This window comes from Canis aureus, chromosome 32 (genome assembly GCF_053574225.1).
Source record: "Canis aureus isolate CA01 chromosome 32, VMU_Caureus_v.1.0, whole genome shotgun sequence".
Taxonomy (NCBI): domain Eukaryota; kingdom Metazoa; phylum Chordata; class Mammalia; order Carnivora; family Canidae; genus Canis; species Canis aureus.
Window position 1 is genome coordinate 14,176,392 of NC_135642.1, and position 25,408 is coordinate 14,201,799.

Genomic DNA, 25,408 nt, shown 5'->3' on the forward strand with positions numbered 1-25,408 from the left:
CTTCTATTTAGTTCTTGCATATTAATCATTATCACGTTTTTTAAAGAAGGGAGAAGAAGGAGTTTTGTTTTTTTTTTTGTTTTTTTTTAAAGACTTGGCAGTTGAACAAATGTAGAAAACACTGACTAATACAAGAGAATTTTTTTAGTATTTTTTAACTCCAGGGCTTCTCTAGTGGGGAGTCTATTTCTCCGCCTCCCTTTGCCCCTCCCTCTGTTCATGCTCCCTCTCTAATAAATTAAAACCCTTGAAAAAAATAAAAATAAAAAAAATTAATGAGCATCATACTCAGGGATACAGCACACAGCTTTTTCCCATATTTAGAGCACTTTAGATTCTTTTTCTTCTCCCCGGTACATTTGAAGAAATCAGGGTTACACTAGTTTGGGATACTAGAGGAAAGCACTGCTTCAACCTAACTTGTTCATCATCTATCTAAATAAAACTAAGTATCAAACTTATCTCTTTCAATTAGCCCATTATGCTAATTTCTTAGACCACATTAATCCTAACACTTAAATCATGCAATTCCCTTGTTTAAAAACCTGTAATTGGCATTTCCTAAAACAGGAGTGGGTAATCCCAGCTTTTGATTTATTTTTTCATTATGATCCATGGAAAAATAGGAAGAGATGAAAATGTGTTTTAAACCAGAATAGAAGAAATGCCAAAAGGCTTAAAATAACAAAATTATGAGACATCAAGACAGGGCTGCTCCTCCACAAAAGTGTAACACCACATCTCTGAGTGTCTGCCTATCCCTTTCACACCTTCTCAATCTCCCATCTCCCCCTAATCTGAAAGGAGCCATAAAGAATTTTTATTTATGATAAATTTGCATAAACCCTGGTCAAAAAAATTTGAAACTAGAAGAACAGTTCTTTTACTTTTGTAAAAGGCAAATATTATTAAACATGATTTTAAAATCTCATCTGATTTTTCCATCACTAACAGAAATCCTAAAGAGGAAAAAAAATCTTCACCCCAGCCTAGGGGGTGGATCATAATGGAACCCCTTAGTCTAGCATTCAACAGTTTTATAACTGTCTGCATCTAAATTACAGATTATATTGCAGTCCCACTATCTCCAATACAAAACTGTTTTAATCAGATAAGCCTTCTCACAGACTCCTAAAACTCACACTCCATTCTACCTCTGTATCTCTGTACATGTTATTATACCGCTAAAATCTTTCTCTCTTCTATTTCTCTGAAGCCATCTTACTTCCAAACATCTTTCCAGGTTCACTTAAACCTCCCAGGCTAACCTAGCTCATGATAATCTTCTCAGTTCTCCAAATTTTGAAGGACAATCCAAAGCATCCTAAAAGCTTAGAAAAAAATTTCTCAGTAGTTAAATCAGTACTACTTTGAAAGCAAAGGATAAAGACAAGAAAAAGCAAAACAATGAGACAAACTGCAGCCAATTTCCCTGAGGCACAGGTAAATTATTTTAGTTCTTAAAAATGCGTTTTTCTCTGAGCAACATCCCCACCTTGTGGACAGCTAGGATACTGTTAACACCATTTCTGATGTGCTGCACTTTTCTTTCACAAGCAAAGGCAGAAACAGAATCCAGGTACAGACAACAAATGCTGTATCCTTAGCTAATCAGAGTAGTATAATCTTGGGACACCTGGGTGGCTTGGCGGTTGAGCATCTGCCTTTGGCCCGCTCCCTGCAGGGAGCCTGCTTCTCCCTCTGCCTGTGTCTCTGCCTCTCTCTCTCTCTCTCTGTGTGTGTCTCTCACGAATAAAATCTTAAAAAAAAAAGTAGTATAACCTCAAATAAACTGAATTTTAAGGTATTTCTCTATAATTGGTTACAGACTACATTAGTAACGATTATCAACTTTTGAGAATCCTCAAATTCTGGGTAGAGATTTAATAATATAGTTTAATAATTTAATAATATAGTTATTGGCTCTTTTATTATGAGCTAATAAAAGAGAAACCAGTGGAATGAGACTATGATTATGAAAGAAGCATTAATAAGACACTGTTAAAAGCTTTTATCCATCTATAAATCCCATGTCTTTGGAAGAAAAAAAAGATCAGTCATAAAGCTTCAGATTCTCCCTCTTCTATTTTATTACCTTTTTTGAGCTGTACACAATGTGGCACAATATGCATTTTCGTTCTCGTACCATAGTGACCAGATCTGAAGCACTCAACGTCACACCTGCAATGAGGAAGTAACATTTAGTAACCTTTCTCCCCTGGGATGTCTTCTTCACCTTAACATAGCTAAAAATACAAGTCTTACATCTCCCTCACCTCCACCCTGCTCCTCCCAGTCCTCCCATTTTGGTAAATGAAAATTCAAGTTTTCCAGGTACCTAGGGCAAAAACTTTGAAAGTCATCCTTGACCCCTCTTTCTCACCCCATATCCACTCTCATTAGCAAATCCTGTCAGTCTTCCTTTGAAATACAACCCAAATCCAACAGTCATCTCACGAGGCACTAGCTTACTGATTTGCCTCCCTGACTCCACTCTTGTCCTCTTAATAGTCTATTCTCAAAATGGAAGCCAAAGATTCTCACAACAGGATTCTTCTAAAATTTAAGTCAGATCATTTAACTCCTCTGTGCAAAATCTTCCAACAGATTCCTACCTCACTCACACAACATCCAGTCCTTTGCCATGAGCTAGAAAATCTGTTTCCTTTTTTGCTGACTCCATGCCCCACCCTCATTGCCTCTATCTCTCCATTCCAGTCACACTGCCCTTGCTAGGTTTTGATCATACCAGGGATTCTCCCACCGAGGGTTTCTACATTTCCTATTCTTTCTGCCTGGAATATGCTTCCTCAAGATATTTTTATGGCTCACATGGCTCACTCTCTCACTTTCTTATTTCCATCAGTATTTGAAATGTTGCTTCACTAGGAAGGGCCTTCCCTGACATACAATGCTGTATTTTTTGCTCCCTTCTATCCTCCTATTAACCTGCTTCATTTATTTTTTTGCTTCAAAAAGCTTTGTTTCCATCTAGTCCTTGACTTGGGTGAGGGCTCCAGGGTGGTAAAAAGCTGCCTAATGGCTGCAAGGGGAGGCTTAGGAAGAAGCCCTGACACCAGGGGGATGCCAGAGGGCCTCTCAGAGGCCACTGGGCTCTAGAGGCTCTTAGTCATGGTTGAGGGTGAGCCTTTGGAAGAGATACTTGCCCAGCCCAGTCCAACCAGGGGGGCAGTCAATCTGCAGACATCAGTCAGGTGGTTGTCCATCTTCTAGATGGGAGTTTCACCTGCTCATCTAGAAAATGGCTCTCCAAGAAGTCACAGAGATGAGGGTCTGCACAGGCAAAACCCAGGCATGCACATATATAAGCATGCACATATATAAAGGCCTGATTCAGGTTCTTCTCCAGAACCACAGCATCTCCCAAAGTGTCCAAGGTTTCATCCCACTCATCTTAGGACAGTTCTGCACCTCTTGTTAGAGGGCATGGCTACCCACTGGTTTTGTATCTTCAGGAGATACTAGGCACCTTCACCTTCTAACTTGTAGAAGAAATGCCAGAGCCACAACATCATGGTAGAAATACAAACCCTGAGAGAAGTAGGTATAGAAAGCCCACAGATATAGGTTGGCCAGGTGGTTGACAGCAGCCTCCACCTCAGTGGAATAGTTCTGATGTATCTGGGAGCTCATGTTTGATTGGCAGTAAGGAATAAGCTCAGAAAAACAGTGCTGGCTGGTCTTAGAGGCAGGGGAGCGCGTAGAAGATGGTTTGGAAAGTTGCAATTGGAAAAGAGGTTGGAGAGTGGTAGGAGACTGGAAGAAGGGGTGTCCCTGGGTCTATTCTATCCAAATACTGTTGAAAAGACAGACAGATCCATGGGACCAGTAGGTGTGCTACCCCCCCCCTTTTTTTTTATGTTTTAATAGCACTGTAGTAGACTGTTTCTGTAGATGGCCACAATATTATCTTCCACCCTAGGTGTTCTTTCACAATGTGATCTTGTCATCACCATCCATCAAATGGTGTGGTTCATTCTCTCTTCCTGTTTTGATCAACAAAATGTGGTAGAAGTGGGGTGCCTGGGTGGCTCAGTCAGTTGAGCATCTGACTCTTGATCTTGGCTCAGGTCACAATCAGGGTGGTGAGATGGGAGCCCCACATCAGGCTTGCTCAGCAAGGAGTCTCCTTAAGGTTCTCTCTCTCCCTCTGCCCCTCCCCCTGCTCTCTCTCTCAAATAAATAAAGAAATAAATAAATCTAAAAAAAGTGCGGTAGAAGTGACAAAGTAAGTCTCAGTAGTCTCAGTCTGAGACTGGGACTTAAAAAATGTGTAGCTTCTGCCTTTGCACATTTGGAATACTCCCTCTTAGAACCCAGCCACCAGCTGTGAGAAAGAAAGCCCAAGCGACAAGGAGAGGACAAAGGGAAAAGAACTGAGGCCCAGCTGAGCACCCGAACAACCAGCACCATCTGACAACCACGTTGGGAGAGTGAGCCATCTCAGTGTTCCAAGCCCACCTGCCAATGAAGGTCCCCAAGTAAGATGACTTAAAGAACTAAGCAGATGAGCCATTTTCAACCCACAGAATGTTAAGAAACAATAAAATATTTCTTTTAAGCCAGTAAATTTTGGGGTGGTTAAAGAGCAAGAGATAACTGAAGCAAGCAAATCTTATTACCTGATATAGTATAATTTCTTTTTAATTCTTTATTTCCAGGGACTTAGTGTATTTTGTTCACTAGTATAAATCTAGCACTTGGGCAGCCCAGGTAGCTCAGTGGTTTAGTGCCACCTTCCGCCCAGAGCATGATCCTAGAGACCAGGGATGGAGTCCCCCGTCGGGCTCCCTGCATGGAGCCTACTGCTCCCTCTGCCTGTGTCTCTGCCTCTCTCTCTCTCTCTGTCTCTCGTGAATAAATAAAATCAATCTTAAAAATAAATAAATAAATAAATCTAGCACTTAAAACAGTATATGCCATAATGTAGGCACCCAGTAAGCATTTGTTGAACTGTTTCAAATGGAACTATCTTCAGTTACCAAATGTGAGACAGAGAAAGCTAAGTAAATACTGTGATTTGGATTAAGACCAGAAGGTTTTCGTGGACCCTGAACTTTATGGGCAACTAATATTCGATAAAGGAGGAAAGACTATCCATTGGAAGAAAGACAGTCTCTTCAATAAATGGTGCTGGGAAAATTGGACATCCACATGCAGAAGAATGAAACTAGACCACTCTCTTGCACCATACACAAAGATAAACTCAAAATGGATGAAAGATCTAAATGTGAGACAAGATTCCATCAAAATCCTAGAGAAGAACACAGGCAACACCCTTTTTGAACTCGGCCATAGTAACTTCTTGCAAGATACATCCACGAAGGCAAAAGAAACAAAAGCAAAAATGAACTACTGGGACTTCATCAAGATAAGAAGCTTTTGCACAGCAAAGGATACAGTCAACAAAACTAAAAGACAACCTACAGAATGGGAGAAGATATTTGCAAATGATGTATCAGATAAAGGGCTAGTTTCCAAGATCTATAAAGAACTTATTAAACTCAACACCAAAGAAACAAACAATCCAATCATGAAATGGGCAAAAGACATGAACAGAAATCTCACAGAGGAAGACATAGACATGGCCAACATGCACATGAGAAAATGCTCTGCATCACTTGCCATCAGGGAAATACAAATCAAAACCACAATGAGATACCACCTCACACCAGTGAGAATGGGGAAAATTAACAAGGCAGGAAACAACAAATGTTGGAGAGGATGCGGAGAAAAGGGAACCCTCATACACTGTTGGTGGGAATGTGAACTGGTGCAGCCACTCTGGAAAACTGTGTGGAGGTTCCTCAAAGAGTTAAAAATAGACCTGCCCTACGACCCAGCAATTGCACTGTTGGTGATTTACCCCAAAGATACAAATGCAATGAAACGCCGGGACACCTGCACCCCGATGTTTATAGCAGCAATGGCCACGATAGCCAAACTGTGGAAGGAGCCTCGGTGTCCAACGAAAGATGAATGGATAAAGAAGATGTGGTTTATGTATACAATGGAATATTACTCAGTCATTAGAAATGACAAATACCCACCATTTGCTTCAACGTGGATGGAACTGGAGGGTATTATGCTGAGTGAAGTAAGCCAGTCGGAGAAGGACAAACATTATATGTTCTCATTCATTTGGGGAATATAAATAATAGTGAAAGGGAATATAAGGGAAGGGGGAAGAAATGTGTGGGAAATATCAGAAAGGGAGACAGAATGTAAAGACTGCTAACTCTGGGAAACGAACTAGGGGTGGTGGAAGGGGAGGAGGGCGGGGGGTGGGAGTGAATGGGTGACGGGCACTGGGGGTTATTCTGTATGTTAGGACGGGCACTGGGGGTTATTCTGTATGTTAGTAAATTGAACACCAATAAAAAATAAATTAAAGACCAGAAGGTTTTCTATTTTACCGTCCTCTAGCACTAGCCTATTTTCCTCTTGCATCTCTGCAAAGATGCCCTACATGAGAATTTAATTTCATTCCCCAAGCAACATTGTTTTTCCCTCTACACACAAAACACCAGGCTCTAATAGAGATATCTGCTTTCTTGCCTGGGTTCCTTCCTTAGGGAATTTAAAATTGTGAAGTAACAAAGTTATAAACTATCCTAATTTAATCTATAACTCCTAGACAACATGGTGGAAGGACCAGTGAGGAAGAGGCCTACGGTTCTCTACTTCTGGTCACTCAGCAGTTTCCTTGCTACTGTAACCCAGTTCATACCACTCCTGAATTTCTGAAATAATTTTACTCAGTAACAAAGAGCAAACACCAAAATAAGATTATAGGGTAAAATTTTGGCCATTTGAGGAAACTGAATATCAACTACCTAGTATAACAAAGAAACAGACCTTCAGAGATAAGCACAGTGTTATTCATGCTTCTAGTACTACTACTCTCTTGGATCTCAAAATTAAGATAAATCACTGGTGCTCTGTGTCACTGTGTAATTATTCTTTTAATTCCCCTATATCTTAATGTTCACTTCAATTTTAATTACTGTTTACATGTAGTATTTTATTTCACCCAAGTGTTTGTGGAGCACAAAGCATTGTTCTAAGAATTGAGGAAACAGTTATATGTCCAGAAATGTGTTTTGTTTTTGTTTTTAAAGTAGACTCCATGCCCAATGTGGGGCTCGAACTCATGACTCTGAGATCAAGAGAGGCATGCTCCACTGACTGAGCCAGTCAGGCAGCCCATGTCCAGAAATATTTTTAATAGGGCTCCAAGTTATTAACCATCACAGAAAAACAGGAACAAAAAATAAATAAATAAATAAAACTAAGAAGCAACAAAGTCAACAAAAAAATGTGACTTCTGGCATAAGCAACAATAGCTATTATGCTGTTTTTACATATTATCAACTGAGAACAGAGCACTAAAATACAAACTGTGTTTCTATTTAATAAAGCCAAAGGCATCAATTCCTAATAAGTGGATAAAAAAAGTCATATAATAAAAACATTCTCTGGGACGCCTGGGTGGCTCAGCAGTTGAGTGTCTGCCTTCAGCTCAGGTCGTGATCCCAGGGTTCTGGGATGGAGTCCCATGTCGGGCTCCCTGCGAAGAGCCTTGCTTCTCCCTCTGCCTGTGTCTCTGCCTCTCTCTGCCTCTCATGAATAAATAAATAAAATCTTTAAAATATATAAATTAAATAAAAACATTATCAAGTTTTTAGCTGAAGACTCACTCTTTTTGTTTTCTCTTCACAAGCTCCATGTTTCTAACCTGCATAAATTAAGTAAATTCATTTCATTTCTGTAAAAAAACATTAAAAGTATAACTGCTAGCAAAGCAGTTAATCAATAAGGAAGACCTAGTATATAGCACTAAGCTGAAAGAATTCCAGCCAAAGACAAAGGAAATTTTAATTTCTACATCCTTGATCTGGGTTAATATAGGATTTTAATTAAGCTTTCTGAAATACTCGAATTAGCTCACAGCTTTCTAGATGGGAACCACTGCTCTCTTTAAAGATCTTAACAGGGGATCCCTGGGTGGCTCAGCGGTTTAGCGCCTGCCTTTGGCCCAGGGAGCGATCCTGGAGTCCCAGGATCGAGTCCCATGTCGGGCTCCCGGCATGGAGCCTGCTTCTCCCTCCTCCTGTGTCTCTGCCTCTCTCTCTCTATGTCTATCATAAATATTAAAAAAAAAAAAAAAAAAGATCTTAACAAAAAGGTGCCTGGGTGACTCAGTAGGTTAAGCATTTCTGATTCACGATTTTGGCTCACGTCATGATCTCAGGGTCTTCAGACCAAGCCCGGTGTCAGGCTCTAAGCTGAGCATGGAGCCTGCTTGGGATTCTCTCTCACCTTCTGTCCGCCCCTGCTCACTCACTCATGTGCTCTCTCTCTCATTCACTCTCTTAAAAAATAAATAAAAATAAAATAAAGGTCTTAACAAGTATTAGAAGTCAAGAAAATAGAAACCATCCAATTTTGCAATCTTGAAGTACTTGAGAGGTTACATTATACAAGTCAAGTAAGCATAAAGAAACAATTCAACTACAGCTGTTCTTAACCACCTTGCATTTTCTTCCCATATCACTTAAAAATACCCATTGTGAAACCTTTCGCATGTTCTCCAAACTATGAGAAATATCTGTGACATTTCTTAGTCATAAAAGCCTTAAAAATCTTATAATAAATACCTTTTGTCAACATCCTAATTACTATTCTGTCAATACATTTACCATGTCTGTGGGCAAAAACATATTATTAATTCTTTTCCTTCAGATTCTCATATTTAGTCACTAAGCCCTAATAGATTTCTATTTTTCAATTTTTCTATCTATTCATCAATGTGATAAGCCTTCAAGACCTTACATCTATTCTCCCTTCACCCAACTGCTCCACTCATTAAAGATTCCTGCCTTGACTTCTGCTCCTAATATATAAAGAAGTTCTAAACCCAAGCAGTGCATCAAAATTGTCCACACAGCTTATTAATTTAAATACAGCTGTGTTGGGACGCGTGGGTGGCTCAGTGATTGAGCATCTGCCTTTGGCCCAGGGCATGATCCTGGAGTCCTGGGATGGAGCCTGCTTCTCCCTCTGCCTGTATCTATCTCTGCTTCTCTCTCTCTGTCTCTCATGAATAAATGAATAAAATCTTTAAAAAATAATAAATAAATAAATACAGTTGTGTAGGCAGAGTAGAATTATTGCACTTCATCTCCAGAGACTCCATTTTGTACTTCGTTATGCTCTCCCTATCTCTACGCAAGGGTAGTCACTCAAACATAATTTAAATGAGTCAAAAAAGACACTTCCAAGTAACCACTATCTCATAATACTGTAGTTCATCTCAAATGTCAATGTTACAATATTTCTTCAAATATTAATCACATAACTCAAGGCTGGAAAACACTGTTTAGTGTCAACTTTATTTGAAACATTGTCACAGTAATGTAAGTAGAGGTTGTTTGATAGGTTATATCTGATCTCCCCAACCTTATACTATAAGGAAGGGATTTGTCTTTTTATAAACTTCCTAAGATTCATTATAGTAAACCCAGTAACACTTAAGATATTTGAGCTCTGACCTAATTAAAGCCAACTCAGACTCTCCAGGACAACAATATACTGTAAAACTGTGAAGAAAAGCTTAGGGGTGCCTGGCTGGCTTAGTCAGGGGAGCATGCGACTCTTGATCTTGGGGTCATGGGTTCGAGCCCCATGCTGGGTGTAGAGATTACTTAAATAAATAAAACTTTAAGGAAAAGGAGAAGAAAAGCTCAATTATTGGTTTGCTGAGGGAGGGGAGTGGTACTCAGATTAGAATCCCTTTTCTGAATCCCACAGGTAACTTTCTGTGCCTCTACCTCAACCCTGACAAAAAAAACAAATGGATTTCTGATAAGCAAGACAGGGCAACAGAGAGAGAGTACCAGTGACAGAACAAATTTTTGCTGCTACCCCTAGGTTGCCCAAAAGGTTATGGAGCAAAGATATAACTGGCACTTCTGGGAGATCACTTTGCTCACTGTGCCTCCCTAGAAAATTCCAAAGCTCTTTACTAAGGAGGAGTAAACTGATAACAGAGGTCAGAAAGTATTTTTGGTCACAACAACCTATAACCACAACTTCCAAAGGCTTATTTTGGGTAGCTGCTGTATTTGGTAGTTCTAAGTTCTGGCTGGCTCCTATTTCCCAAAGCAAATGATTGGTGGTTTCCTGCATCCGGGAGGCAGGGCAAGATGGCAGAAGAGTAGCGTCCCCAAGTCACCTGTCCCCACCAACTTACCTAGATAACTTTCAAATCATCCTGAAAACCTACAAATTAGGCCTGAGATTTAAAGAGAGAACAGCTGGAATGCTACAGTGAGAAGAGTTCGCGCTTCTATCAAGGTAGGAAGACGGAAAAATAAATAAATAAAAAGCACCTGGGAATGAGCAGGGGCCTCACAGGATAAACAGCTCACACTGAGCCATGCACCTGGCAGGGGGCTGGGCAGCTCCCCAGGTGCACACACCTGAGAATCAGCACAGAGGCCCTCCCTCAGAAGACCAGCTAGAAGGACATGGGAAAAGCAAGTTATTGATGAAGCAGCACTGGAAAGTTCCAGGGGAAGTCGAGGGATTTACAGTATAAAGAATCAGAGGATACTCTCCCTTGTTTTTTGTTTTCTGTTTGTTCCCCCCCTTTTCTCATTTCTTTTTCCAGCACAACTCGTTTTTAGCCACTCTGCACTGAGCAAAATGACTAGAAGGAAAAACTCACCACAAAGAATCAAAAACAGTCCTCTCTCCCATAGAGTTACAAAATTTGGATTACAATTCAATGTCAGAAAGCCAATTCAGAAGCACAATTAGAAAGCTACTGGTGGCTCTAGAAAAAAGTGTAAAGGATTCAAGAGACTTCATGACTGCAAAATTTAGATCTAATCAGGCTGAAATTAAAAATCAATTAAATGAGATGCAATCCAAACTGGAGGTCCTAACAACGAGGGTTAACGAGGTAGAAGAATGAGTGAGTGACATAGAAGACAAGTTGATGGCAAGGAAGGAAACTGAGGAAAAAAGAGAAAAACAATTAAAAGATCATGAAGAAAGGTTAAGGGAAATAAATGACAGCCTTAGAAGGAAAAAAATCTACGTTTAATTGGGGTTCTAGAGGGCGCTGAAAGGGACAGGGGTTCAGAAAGTGCATTTGAACAAATCATAGCTGAGAACTTCCCTAAGTTGGGAAGGGAAACAGGCATTCAGATCCAGGAGATAGAGAGATCCCCCCCTAAAATCAATAAAAACCGCTCAATACCTTGACATTTAATAGTGAAACTTGCAAATTGCAAAGATAAAGAGAAGATTCTTAAAGCAGTAAGGGACAAGAAATCCCTAACCTTTATGGGGAGAAGTATTAGGACAACAGTAGACCTCTCCACAGAGACCTGGAGCGCCAGAAAGGGTTGGCAAGATACATTCAGGGTCCTAAATGAGAAGAACATGCAGCCAAGGATACTTTATCCAGCAAGGCTGTCATTCAGAATAGAAGGAGAGATAAAGAGCTTCCAAGATAGGCAGAAACTGAAAGAATATGTGACCATCAAACCAGCTCTGCAAGAAATATTAAGAGGGACTCTGTAAAAGAAAGAGGAAGTTCAAGGAAACAATCCACAAAAACAGGGAGTGAATAGGTATCATGATGACACTAAATTCATATCTTTCAATAGTAACTCTGAACGTGAATGGGCTTAATGACCCCATCAAAAGGCGCAGGGTTTCAGACTGGATAAAAACGCAGGGCCCATCTACTTGCTGTCTACAAGAGACTCATTTTAGACCTAAGGACACCTACAGCCTGAAAATAAAAGGTTGGAGAACCATTTACCATTCAAATGGTCCTCAAAAGAAAGCAGGGGTAGCCATCCTTATTATCAGGTAAACTAAAGTTTATCCCAAAGACTGTACTAAGAGATGAAGAGGGACACTATACCATACTTAAAGGATCTATCCAACAAGAGGACCTAATAATCATGAATATTTATGCCCCGAATGTGGGAGCTGCCAAGTATATCAATTAATAACCAAAGACATATTTAGATAATAATACACTTATACTTGGTGACTTGAACACAGCGCTTTCTATAATTGACAGATCTTCTAAGCACAACATCTCCAAAGAAACAAAAGCTTTAAATGATACACTGGACCGGATGAATTTCACAGATATTTACAGGACTTTACATCCAAACGCAACTGAATACACATTCTTCTCAAGTGCACATGGAACTTTCTCCAGAATAGACCACATACTGGGTCACACATCAGGTCTTAACCGATACCAAAAGATTGGGATCGTTCCCTGCATATTTTCAGACCATAATGCTTTCAAACTAGAACTAAATCACAAGAAGAAGTTTGGAAGGATTTCAAACACGTGGAGGTTAAGGACCATCCTGCTGAAAAAGATGAAAGGATCAACCAGGAAATTAGGGAAGAATTAAAAAGATTCATGGAAACTAATGAGAATGAAGATACAACCATTCAAAATCTTTGGGATACAGCAAAAGCCTCCTGAGGGGGAAATACATCACAACACAAAGCATCAATCCAAAAACTGGGAAGAACTCAAATACAAAAGCTAACCTTGCACCTAAAGGAGCTGGAGAAAAAAACAGCAAATAGATCCTACACCCAGCAGAAGAAGAGAATTAATAAAGATTGGCGCAGAACTCAATGAAATAGAAACCAGAAGAACTGTGGAACAGATTAACAAAACCAGGAGTTGGTTCTTTGAAAAAATTAGTAAGATGGATAAACCATTAGCCAGCCTTATTAAAAAGAAGAGAGAAAAGACTCAAATTAATAAAATCATGAATGAGAAAGGAGAGATCACCACCAATACCAAGGTTTCCTGCATCCAGTATCTTTGAGCATAAGCTTAGAAGTATTTTACTCATCTGCATTCCTACTGTTTATATTATCTGCCCTAACACAACACTTAGCAAGAGTTCATGTACCAAACACTCTTTTTTAATAAGCACAGGGCTAACACAAAGACCAGAAATTAAGGCTGTGACCAGAAAAAGGCATTAAAAGTTGAGCACCCCCAAATGAAGCTGTTCACAATGGCCATCAACCAGGCAAGGAAACGGACAGGGTGGTCATTCCTTACTCAATTCTGGAACCTGGCAAGCATTATATCTTACAGGGAAAAGTAACTGAGAAGGAACCAACCCTAACAAGGTAATAAAATATTAGCAAATGTGATCATCATATAACATACGTAGTGTTAAGCCAAACAACAGCTTGTACAAACATCATTTTCTTTTGTTTTTAATATTTATTTATTCATGAGAGACACACAGAGAGAGGCAGAGACACTGGCACAGGGAGAAGCAGGCTCCATGCAGGGAGCCTGATGCGGGACTCGATCCCAGGACCCAGGGACCCATACCCTGAGCCAAAGGCAGACGCTCAACCACTGAGCTACCCAGGCGTCCCAACAAACATTGTTTTAAAAGTCTAGGGATCCCTGGGTGGCGCAGCGGTTTGGCGCCTGCCTTTGGCCCAGGGCGCGATCCTGGAGACCCGGGATCAAATCCCACATCGGGCTCCCGGTGCATGGAGCCTGCTTCTCCCTCTGCCTGTGTCTCTGCCTCTCTCTCTCTCACTGTGTGCCTATCATAAATAAATAAATAAAAAAAAATTAAAAAAAATAAAAATAAAAATAAAAGTCTAACTGAGGGGATCCCTGGGTGGCTCAGCGGTTTAGCACCTGACTTTGGCCCAGGGCGTGATCCTGGAGACCTGGGATCGAGTCCCGCATCGGGCTCCCTGCATGGAGCCTGCTTCTCCCTCTGCCTGTGTCTCTGCCTCTTTCTCCCTCTATGTCTATCATGAATAAATAAATAAAATCTTAAAAAAATAAATAAAAGTCTAACTGGGTAGCTTGTCGCACTTATGTAACAACTTAAAAAGGTTTTATTCCTGTATTCAATATATATTTTACAGATTTTAAAATTTAAAATTCCATGACATGAAATTCTGTGACATGGAGATACGTTCATTACTTTCTGCCCATGGATGCCACTGAGTCTCCCCTCCCACCACAGTCATGTCTAAGTCAGAGTCTCTGAAAGAGCCTGGATAGTCACAGAAGCTTTTCATCAGAGGTTTGAGCTTTGAAACTGATGAGAGTCTGAAGAGCCATTTTGAGCAACAGGGAACACTTACAAATTGTGTAGTAATGAGCGATCCAAACATTAAGCACTCCACGGGCTTTGGGTTTGTCACATATGCCACTGTGGAGGAGATGGATGCAGCCATGAATACGAGGCCACACATGGTGAAGAGAAGAGTTGTGGAACCAAAGAGGGCTGTCTCAAGAGAAGATTCTCAAAGACCTCGTACCCACTTAACCATGAGAAAGATTTTTGTTGGTGGCATTAAAGAATCACTGAAGAACATCATCTAAGAGATTATTTTGAACAATATTGGAACACTGAAGTGATGAAATCATGACTGACCAAGGTGGTGCCAAAAAGGGAGGCTTTGCTTTTGTAACATTTGATGACCATGACTCTGGAGACAAGACTGTTATTCAAAAATACCTTACTGAATGGCCAGAACTGTGAAGTAAGGAAAGCCCTATCTAAGCAAGAGATGGCTAATACTTCATCCAGCCAAAGAGGTTGAAGTGGCTCTGGAAACTGTGGAAATGGTTTTGGTGGGAATGACATCTTTGATCATGGAGGAAACTTCAGGGGCAAAGTGGCTTTGGTGGCAATCGAGGTGGTGGTGGATATGGTAGCAGTGGGGATGTTATAAGGGATCTGGTAATGACAGAAGCAACTTTGGAGGTGGTGGAAGCTATCACGATTCTGGCAATTACAATCAATCTTCAAATTTTGGACCCATGAAAGGAGGTAATCTTGGAGGCAGAAGCTCTGGCCCCTATGGTGGTGGAGGCTAATACTTTGCCAAACCACAAAACCAAGGTGGCTATGGTGGTTTCAGCAGCAGCTATGACAGTGGCAGGAGGTTTTAATTACTAATAGGAAACAAAGTTTAGCAGGAGAAGAGAGCCAGAGAAGTGACAAGGAAGCTACAGGTTACATCAGATTTGTGAACTCAGTCAAGCAAAGTGGTGGCAGGCGCACCTGCTACAAAGAAGACATGTTTTAGACAATACTCATGTGTATGGGCAAAAAACGTGATGAATTGTGTAACAGGTTATTTTAGTTTCTGTTCTGTGAAAAGTGTAAAGCATTCCAACAAAGGGTGTTAATGTAATTTTTTTGGCACCCCTGCAGTTGATTGCTAAATGTAACAGTCTGATCACAATGCTGAATAAACATCTTTAAAAAAACTGGGGGAAAAAAGTAATTAATTTAAAAAATAAAAAAATAAAAAAACCGGGGGGCACCTGGATGGCTCAGCTGGTTGGGTGTTTGACTCTTGGTTTCAAGCTCAGGTCATGATCTTGGGGTTGTGGAATCACAGACTCATGTAAGGCTCCTTGCCCAGTGGGGAGTCTGCTTGGGATTCTCTCTCTTTCTCCCCCCCTCCCTCTGCCCCTCCATCTCTGTTGCTCTCACACGCTCTCCCTCTAAAATAAAGAAATCTTAAAAAAAATAAATAAATAAAAAACAATTCTGTGGCATGAATTACAATAACTGCAAGCTAGTTAAGCTAACTGCCCAACATTCTCCTCAAAAACTTTTGCTGTTCTCCATGCATCTTGTTGCTAACAATATATTCAATAATCATCTACTTTTGTATATAAAGTACTTTTAGATAGGTTATTATAATAGCAATCAACTTCATTATTTCTTTGTATAGAATCTTTTAAGTTCATCACTGACGATAGTCATGGTGTAATACAATAAAGCATTTACTTTAGCAGTTCGATGTTAATAGCTTTCTAAATGCCTTTGTCCTATAGTTAAGAAAGTAAGTCTCTAAAAAGGTCACCATGTATTTTACCAGATTTTAGGGCGGAGTTTATATGCCACTAATGTAGTGGTATTTGGAAATTTTGGAATGCTCAACATCACTCTGTAAATGTCAAAAATCTAATGTTCACTAAAAGCTCACATGGGGGTGCCTGGGTGACTCAGTTGGTTAAGTGTCTGACTCTTGGTTTGGGCTCAGGTTGTTGATCTAATGGGTTGTGGCATTGAGCCATAAAGCTGTTGAGCACTTGCTCTCTAACAAATAAATGAAACTTAAAAAAAAAATTTTTTAAATTAAAGGTCACATGCATACTGTGCATGCGGCAGTGATATATCTAAATATCACAGCAAGTAAGTAGCAAAACTATGCTTAGACAAAATTTGGTACTGTTCAAAAATTCAGCATTTCAACAGCTTGGAAATTTTCCTAGGGCTCAAATTTACTTTGAAATTGCCAGCCTAAAAAGAGCAGCCATATAATATCCTCCCAAATGGTCTCAGCAACCTCTCTTAAACTACTCTCAGGTAATCCTGTACTTTCCTAATTCCTAACACTGCAGCAGAAGTAATCTCTCTCTCTCTCTCTCTTTGAAGGTTTTATTTATTTATTCATGAGAGACAGAGAGAGAGACAGGCAGAGACACAGGCAGAAGGAGAAGCAGGCTCCATGTAGGGAGCCTGAAGTGGGACTCAATCCCGGGACTCCAGGATTATGCCCCGCCAAAGGCAGGCGCCAAATTGCTGAGCCACTCAGGGATCCCCCCAGAAGTAATCTCTTTAAAATTCAAATCTGTTCATAATATTCCGTTTTCTCCCTGTTTTTTGTTTTTTGTTTTGGAAAATTTCAAACACAAAAATGCTGAAAGAATAGTGAATATCCCACACTCAGTTTCCCATACATCCCTATATCTACCACCTAGATTCTACCATTAACATTTTACTATATTTGCTTTATCAGATACATACCTATCCATTTATCCTTAATCACTTAGTCATAACATATTATGATTTGCTAATAGTTTGCCCAGAATTATTTGTGGACTATGTTCATAAGGCACACTCCTGTAATTTTCTTTTAAATCTATAATGTTTATATTAGGTTTTAATTATTGGGGTTATGCTGACTTAGTGAAATGAGTTTGGAAGTGGTTCCCCTTTGTCTATTTTCTGAAAGCCTATATAAGTTCGGTGTTATTTCTTCTTAAATACTTGATAGAATTCTTCAATGAGGGGGATCCCTGGGTGGCGCAGCGGTTTGGCGCCTGCCTTTGGCCCAGGGCGCGATCCTGGAGACCCGGGATCGAGTCCCACGTCGGGCTCCCGGTGCATGGAGCCTGCTTCTTCCTCTGCCTATGTCTCTGCCTTTCTCTCTCTCTCTCTCTGTGACTATCATAAAAAAAAAAAAAAAAAAAAAAAAAAAAAAAAAAAACCTTCAATGAACCCATTATGGCCCTAGGTTTTCTTTGTAAGTTTTTATCATTATTCCACTTCTTACTATATGCTTATTCAGACCTAGTTTCAACTTGTGACAGCTTGAAAGAGGCAGCTGTCTTTCATGAAATGGCTCAGCATTCTAGTTTACTTCAATTTCACCTTCACCTAAACATACACTTCTATGATTCCCTCAACCATACATTGAAAAAACCAAGCCCATACACTCCTATGTTTTATGCCTCAGTCCCTGACATTTAAAAGCCCTTCAATGTATCCCATTACTTAAAATAAAAACCAAAATATTTAACAAAGCCCGCTTGATAGGACCCTTGCTACTAAGTACTAGGTTTGAGCTACTTTTCCTCTAGATCTCTATACACCAGACAAAAATAGTATTCCCAGTTCTTTCCATCTATCATGTTCCTTCTCCCCCCTTTCATATGTTGGTCCCTCTTCCTAGAATGCTTTTAATTCCTTTCCATCTTGTTAACTACTCATCCTTCAAATAAATCTCAGTCCAAATGTCAGCTACCTGGGGAAGTGTTCCTTGATCTCTCAGATTAGGCCATATTCCCTCAAATACACTTCTCTCCTAAAATCATATACTTTCTTCATAACACTTATCACAACTCTGACTATTTCTAATGCTGGAACAGAATAGCAATTCTCAACCATATCAGACCCAGAGTCTTTTTTTCTAAAACATTACAAGAATTTTCATTCATACATAAATATGAGGGATTCTTATAACACTCCTCAGTGTGCTCATCAACCAGCTTCCCCAACTGTCACCACACATTCTTTCAAGATATGTATACCTTTATTATAAATATTTTGTAATATCTCCTATCCTTAATGAAATGAAATTCAGACCTAATGTAACTTACACAAGTAAAATTTAAAGTATCAAAATAATGTTTAACTAAAACAGAAAAGTAATTTATCAGAAAATAGTATATATTTCAAAATATAAATGTTTGGGCATGACTAGATTAAATAATGTAAGACTATGAATGTGACAACTGCAAATATAGACTGATATAGGCACGTTATATTTTGATAAAAATACCAGGAATAGCACACTGCTGTCTGTGGTATGATTTTCCAAAATAGGGGCCAACTTTTATAAACTTTCTAAAATAAAGAAAGCACAATCTCTTTATGTACACAGTAACTGTGCTTGATGCAAAAACAAAAACAAAAAATCAGAATTAACATGTAAAACAAATTGGTTCTAGGCCATAAGATCATAAACAGATTTTTTTACCTACATGAACATCTTCTGGGACATTTGAAAGTGATGCAAAATGTGTAACAATTTTTTACCGTATAGGGTAGGGATGTCCTTTACGTTGCAAGATGTCTAACAACCCTGATTTCCATCCACTAAAGTCAGTGTCATCCTCTCAATGATTTTTGAAATCAAAGAACATCCCACAAATTTCCACACCTCCCTAGGCGATAATCTCAAACTCATTAAAAACCACTGCATTAAAGAAGACAGCAAGATCTCTATAGCCAGACTGTTTATGTTTGAAACCTGGCTCTATCACTTACTAGTTGTGTGCAATCTTGACCAAGTAATTTAATATTTCTGTGCATCCATAAAATAAAAGTATTATTAGTATCAATATCATAGGGAATAAATAAAAAAGGAATGAGGAATAAATAAAAAATCCACATAAAGCATTTGGCACAAAGCAGGTAGTGAATCTTTGCTATAGTTATTAGTATAATTATTTGCTTAATGACTACTTCTCCCATTAGGAGGTAAGCTCATTGACAGCTAGCAGGAACACCTGTCTTGTTCATCATTTTATTCCTATGAGTTGCCACATCATCTAATATAGAATAGGTACTCAATACTGTTGAATGAATGAATACAAGTTAGCAAAGACATTTGGAATATAAACAATAAAAGCTGGAGTATAACCTTTAACAATATTATTTTAGGTTATGCTACTAAAATACTTCTATATAAGAATGTCAAAATTTATACTAATGGCATACACATAAACATGCAGGGTATCTCTAGTGGGATACCCAAGAAACTGGTAACAGTTACTGCCTGTGGGGAAAAAACTGAAGGTGTGCAGGTTTTCACTACAGTTCTTTTTGTACTTTTCAAAAAATTAAAACAATAATACACATATACTATTTTTTTTATTTTTTAACTCATATTTTTATAAACCTCAAAGACTTTAGGCGCAACAACCAAGACTGCATAATGCTTCCATGTATAGAACTTTTTTGGAACTCCAGAAATCATCAAGAATTTTGACATGCATGCAGTATTTTGAAATTTCAAAATGGTTCATTATAGACTAAAACATTCAGAGATCTATCCCCATTTAATGACACTCCAAAATGTTTAATATCATTAGATACTGATTACTTGTCCAAAAGGATATAAGGGACAAGTAGCATAACTACTAGGAGTAATAACAATTTTACATTTATATACCAGTTCATAGTTTATAAAATATGGTGGCAAAGCATGAACTTGGAAGTAAATAAAAATACTTAAGTCTATTACCTTGAGTAAATTTTAATCTCTGAATTTCAAATTCCTCTTCTATAAAATGAGATACTACACCTAGTTATCAGGGATTGTTTTAAAAAGCAACAGCATGGGGCACCTGAGTGGCTCAGCTGGTTAAGCACTGGACTCTTGATTCCAGCTCAGGTCATGAATTCAGGATTCTGAGATGGAGCCCTGCATAGGGGGCTCTGAGCAAGGAGCCTGCTTAGGATCCTCTGCCTCTGCCTCCCCCACCCCAATCCCATGCTCTCTCTAATTTAAGGGAAAAAAAAAAAAAGGCAGTAACATGGAGTGCCTGGGTGGCTCAGTTGGTTAAGTGTCCAGATTCTTGATTTCCCTTTGGTCATGATTGCATTGCTGTGGGATGGAGCCTCATAGGGCGGCTGGGGATTTCTCTCCCTCTTCCTCCGCCCCTCCCCTGCTCAAGCTCACTCACTCAATGTCTAAACAAAATTAAAAAAAAAAAAAAAAAAAAAAGGAGCAGCAATATTTTCCAGTAAGCTTTGTCTTTTTAAAGGTAATTATTTATATTTTGAATTGGTAACACTAGTTTTAAATTTTAAAAACACAAAAGGGCTTACATCTGGTTTTAAGGGAAGAAATACAATTTTACAATGAAAAACTCAGATTTACCATTGAACCCACTAACTAATCACAGCATCATTAATAGGGGAAAAACAAGAGTACATAGCTTAAGCTATTACCGTCCCCAAAGTGTTTAACCTGAATCCAATTAAGTGTTTACCTGTACTTTCCAGTTTAGCAGTAACCACCTAAGGAATATCACTAGAAATCAATCAGATAAATTCAGACAATTGACCAGGTCTTTTCAACAAGTCAGGATGAAAAAAAGAGAAAGGGAGAAAAAAAGGTGACTTCTAGATTTTATTTGTTTGTTTATTTATTTAAAGATTTTTATTTATTTATTTATTCATGAGAGACCGAGAGGCAGAGACACAGGCAAAGGGAGAAGCAGGCTCCGTGCAGGGAGCCTAACGTGGGACTCAATCCCGGGTCTTCAGGATCAGGCCCAGGGCTGAAGGCAGCACTAAGCCGCTGAGCCATCCGGGCTGCCGTAACTTTTAGATTTTAAAAGATTTTGAGACATAACAGCCAAATACAATGCATAGACTTTAATTGTAAATAAGATCCAAAACAGAAGGGGGGTGGGGAAGGACAATTTGGGGAAATTAAAAAATTTTTTTGGTAATCTCTACACCCAACATAGGGCTCAAACTCACAACCCCTGAGATCAAGAGTCACATGCTCCTCTGACTGAGTCAGCCAGGCGCCCCCAATATGGAGAAATTTTAAGAAACACGGGGTATTATATAATATGGAAGAATTAGTTGTTTAGTGTGATTATGTTAACAGGTTAAGCAGGAAATTCTCTTTTTATTAGAGCCGTATATTAAAGTTATTTAGAGATGTCAGGAATAAAAGCAAATACAGCAATGTAACAACAGATTTTAAAATGATCAATTTACATGGATTCAATATTTCAAAAAATACCAAAAAATAATATTTCCTCCCTTTTTCTGGATGCTTAAAGGTTTCATAAAAAAATTCTTAAAAACTTATACAGAAAATTATTCACTTCCCCTTGTTTCCCAGCCACATGCACCTCCAGTCACTGTTACCAGTTTCTTACATATTCTTCCAGAGATATTCTATACATATATACGCAAATACATAAACTTAAAAAAAAAAAAGATTGCAAAACAAAACCTCTTTTGCACTTTTTTTTCACTTAATATATGTTGGTTATTACTCAGTATTAGCACACAGAGGGAGCTGGCTCATTCTAACAAATGCATAATTTATTTAACCAGTCCTCTACTGGTCAACTCCTAGGAACTCTCATTTCTTGGTAGTCTCTTTCAGATTAGATTCTAAGAGGAAAAAAACCCAACTGACTCTAAGGTTTCAATTAGAGAGTTAGCATGCTGAGTGTGCAACTGGGATATTCATATTCAAATTCTCTGCCTATGTGTTCTTATACACTGGATACACAAATTAATCTTAAACTTCCCACTAAGATATTCCAATCACAAAATACACAATATGTATATTTCTCACAGAGCCATTCCTGGTGCCAGAACCAAGCCAGCTAGCACCTACCACTATTCCTTGTACAAGAGCCTCTTCTATAGTAGATTACATGTGCTGTGCTCTAACCTAGATAAATAATTTCCAAACCATTTCCAGTTTTTCCTTTTTAAGTATCTTCCTTTCAATCAAAGCAATTCTTTCTGAACTAACTCCATCAGATTCCTTCACACCTTCTTACCACCTTCCAAGTCATGTTGAAGTTTTCTTCAAAAACTAGCTAGTACCTTTAAAGGCACCTACCATTTTCTAGACTGAAAAGTTAATTCTAAAAACTAAAACTGTTAGGTAGTTGCTTCTCAAAAATGCTTAGAATATTTAACTTGGTGTGTCTGGAAAAAGATGAGCCTTGGCAGATATGAATTTCACCACTTACTCTAGCTAGGTTAGCTTGAGCAAATTGACATCAAACTTTTAGTGACCTAATCTGAAATATGCTTCAAACAAAACAAAACAACACTTTCCATTACGGTATCTCATCAATTTTTGTGACAAACCTCAGTGTATTTGGCACATATGTAGCAGATGCCAAATAAGTCCTAACTGAATCAAAATATTATCCTCCATTGTTTCATTCACAACTAAACTGGAGAACAGGGATTTAAACAAGTTTAGGATTTCCCTTGGGGTTTAGAATAGCAAGGGCTCTTAGTGTGCAAAAGTTCTTTCGGCTTGAGTAAATTCGATATAAACCATTCTGGTGGATAAAGCACCTATTTGCTAGGTAAGAGAACCTCCCTTAGGTAGAACGGCAGTCGCAAGTTTCTAAAAGCCATGGAAATCTCAAACTTCCCAATAAAATGGTTTACTCTGAGTCTCAAGGATGATTAAACTGAGCAGACTCAAGGGGGAGTGGGGTGCAAAGCATTTCCTCCCCGTAATTACGCACCGAGATTCGGGCTAAACATTAAGCTGACACACAGTAAGCGCTCCATAATTAGTAGCTATTATTAAGACGCATCCCACCCGGAGAGAAGACGGAAGGAGGCAAAAGAACGGAGGCTGTCAGTCACTAGAGGTCGAAAGGTGTCCCTGGCCTGTGACCCGTAGGCCTCTAAGCACCTAGACCTATGAGATCCCTGCGGAACCGGGGGCCGAAAGAGGTCGGCGGCCTCCCCTAAAGGTCAAGGTTCTTGCAAGCGCGTTTCCTGCTGGGACTAGAAGCAGAGCCGGAACGCCCCCGCGAGAATCTGTACCCCGAAGCCAGAAGCACCGTCTGCCTGTAAAACGCGCGGGCTCAGGGAGCGGGGAGGACCCGGGCGCAGAGGCGCCGCAGCCTGCAGGAGCACAAGCCCGGCCGCGCGTCCTGCAGCCCGAAACCTTAGGGGCAGACCACCAGGACCCCGCCGTTCCCATACGCCCCAACGCAGCCCGGCGCCTCGATACTCACACTCACAGCCGACCCCTCTTACTCCATCGGGCCGCCAAGGTCCCAGCGAGGGAGGTCCCCTAGGCCCCTCTCAGTTTTGGGTCCGGCGGCCCACTCCGGGCCCCCTCCCCCCCGGGCACCACCGCCGCCGCCGCCGCCGCCGCCGCCGCCGCCAGCGCGCAGGCGCACACCGCCGCCGTCACGCTCCTTTTTTTTTTTTTTCCTCTTTGCAGTCCGCCTTTCTCAATAATCTAGCTTTATTTGAACACACAAGAGTGAACAACGGACACAGGGTAAAGAGACTTTACTGGAAAAGAAAGATCAAAGGCAGGTCGGCTTGCAGAAGTTACTCTGCAGCCCTGAACGCACCTGTGACCAGCCTCCTTAGTTCTTTTTTCATTCGTTTTGCTCTTTCTGGGCCTCCCTGTTGCTTCTACTCTCTTCCTAAATCACCAGCATTCCCTTTATGCAGTGGCAATTGTTTAAGCTAAATTTCCAACCACTCCTGCCTTGTAAAACTTACTGATGTTTAATGGAAGGTCTAAGAGCTTGAGGGCAGACAGATATGAGTTCAAATCTTGACCTAGCTTCTACTAATTTATGACTTTGGGCAAATTACAAGTTTTCTTGGAATCTCAGTTTCTGCACAGTTAAAATTGGGATAATGGTATCTCTCAGGGGGTTGCTAGGATTAAATGACATAATGCAGGTCAAGTGCCTATCTATGAATGGGTGCCTGTCATAAAGCAAAAAAAATCCATGAATACCTATGATGATATTTTTATTAATACTTACCATATTTATTTCCTTTATTAAATGTAGCCCATATTCATTCTCTCATGATCCTATTTTAGTAACTACAGCTAATCAGATAAATCAAGTTACATTAAGATTAATAATGGTGTGAAGCGTTACTCCTATATTATTGAAGTTCTAACAATGTCTGTGTTTAACAAGATCTTCAATACCTAAAACCAAAGCAAGCACCTCCCTTCAACTATGTAGAAGTCCAGATTTGTATCTAGAGGACTGAAGAACTATTCCAATTCTGTATTTGTGACATCACAAGTCCTTGAAACACTCAAGGTCTCAGGTACATGCTCATTCTACTCTCCTTCAAAAGTATGCAATGGAAGGACTACTTTACCCTAAAAGTTCAGGGCTATAGTCCAAGGAAAAGCTTGTAGAAGAGTAAGATGAGCCATTGGTGAGCATCAAGGTAATCATAGATTCTTTCTTTCTTTCTTTCTTTCTTTCTTTCTTTCTTTCTTTCTTTCTCTTTTTTTAAAGATTTATTCTATTCATTTGAGAGAGAGACAAAGACAGAGAGCAGGGGGTGAAGGGAGGGCAGGGTGTGACAGAGGGAGAGAAGCAGACTCCTAGCTGAGTGTGGAGCCCAGTGTTTGACACCATAATCCCAAAATCACAACCTGAGGTGAAACCAAGAATAGGACACCCAACTGACTGACCCACCTGGGTACCCCTAGGTCAAGGCTTCTTAACCTTGGCACTATTGATACTTTGGAGATAACTTTTTTTAGAGGTGAAGAGGGGAAGAGGGAGAGAGAATCTTAAGCAGGCTCCAAGCCCAGCACAGAGCCCAATGTGGGGCTGGATCTCAAAACCCTGAGATCATGACCTGAGCTGAAATCAGGAATTGGACACTTAACCAACTGAGCCACCCAGGTGCTATTTGGAGATAATTCTTGTGCTGTCCTGTGCATTGTAGGGTGCTTAACAGGATCCCTGGACACTAGATGCCTATAGTATCTCCCACCTTCATGTCCTTTACATGCCTTTACGTTACATCCTTTACATCCCCCACTCCAATCCCTGTCATCTTCAAAGGCCAAGATGCCTCTGGTTGAGAACCATAGCATTATCCCAACCATAAATAAACTCAACCATACATTTTGTCCACTTCTGCCCAGAAGTGGAAGAAGTGACTGCTGCTTTAGTAAGTCACACAGGAGGTTAGAAGCTGGAGAGTTCACTTTTACCAATCTTATACAGGCCCTTGACACT

At 39.8% G+C, this 25,408-nt stretch overlaps 2 protein-coding genes across 3 annotated transcripts in view; one reads left to right on the plus strand and one right to left on the minus strand.

Annotated features, from left to right (window-relative positions):
- ZNF106 (zinc finger protein 106) overlaps positions 1-23,548 on the minus strand; it is a 66,206-nt gene extending 42,658 nt beyond the window's left edge. The window contains exons 1-2 of the mRNA XM_077880765.1: positions 23,405-23,548; positions 2,096-2,181 (exon numbers count right to left, since the gene is read on the minus strand). Coding sequence (XP_077736891.1) covers positions 2,096-2,149 — 54 coding nt within the window. The 5' untranslated portion in view covers positions 2,150-2,181; positions 23,405-23,548. The remainder of the gene's footprint in view (positions 1-2,095; positions 2,182-23,404) is intronic.
- Positions 23,549-24,463: 915 nt separating this feature from the next.
- SNAP23 (synaptosome associated protein 23) overlaps positions 24,464-25,408 on the plus strand; it is a 38,906-nt gene continuing 37,961 nt past the window's right edge. The window contains exon 1 of one of the 2 annotated variants that reach the window (XM_077880792.1): positions 24,464-24,602. The gene's annotated coding sequence lies outside the window, so the exon portion shown is untranslated. The remainder of the gene's footprint in view (positions 24,603-25,408) is intronic. The other variant, XM_077880793.1, reaches the window with a different exon arrangement.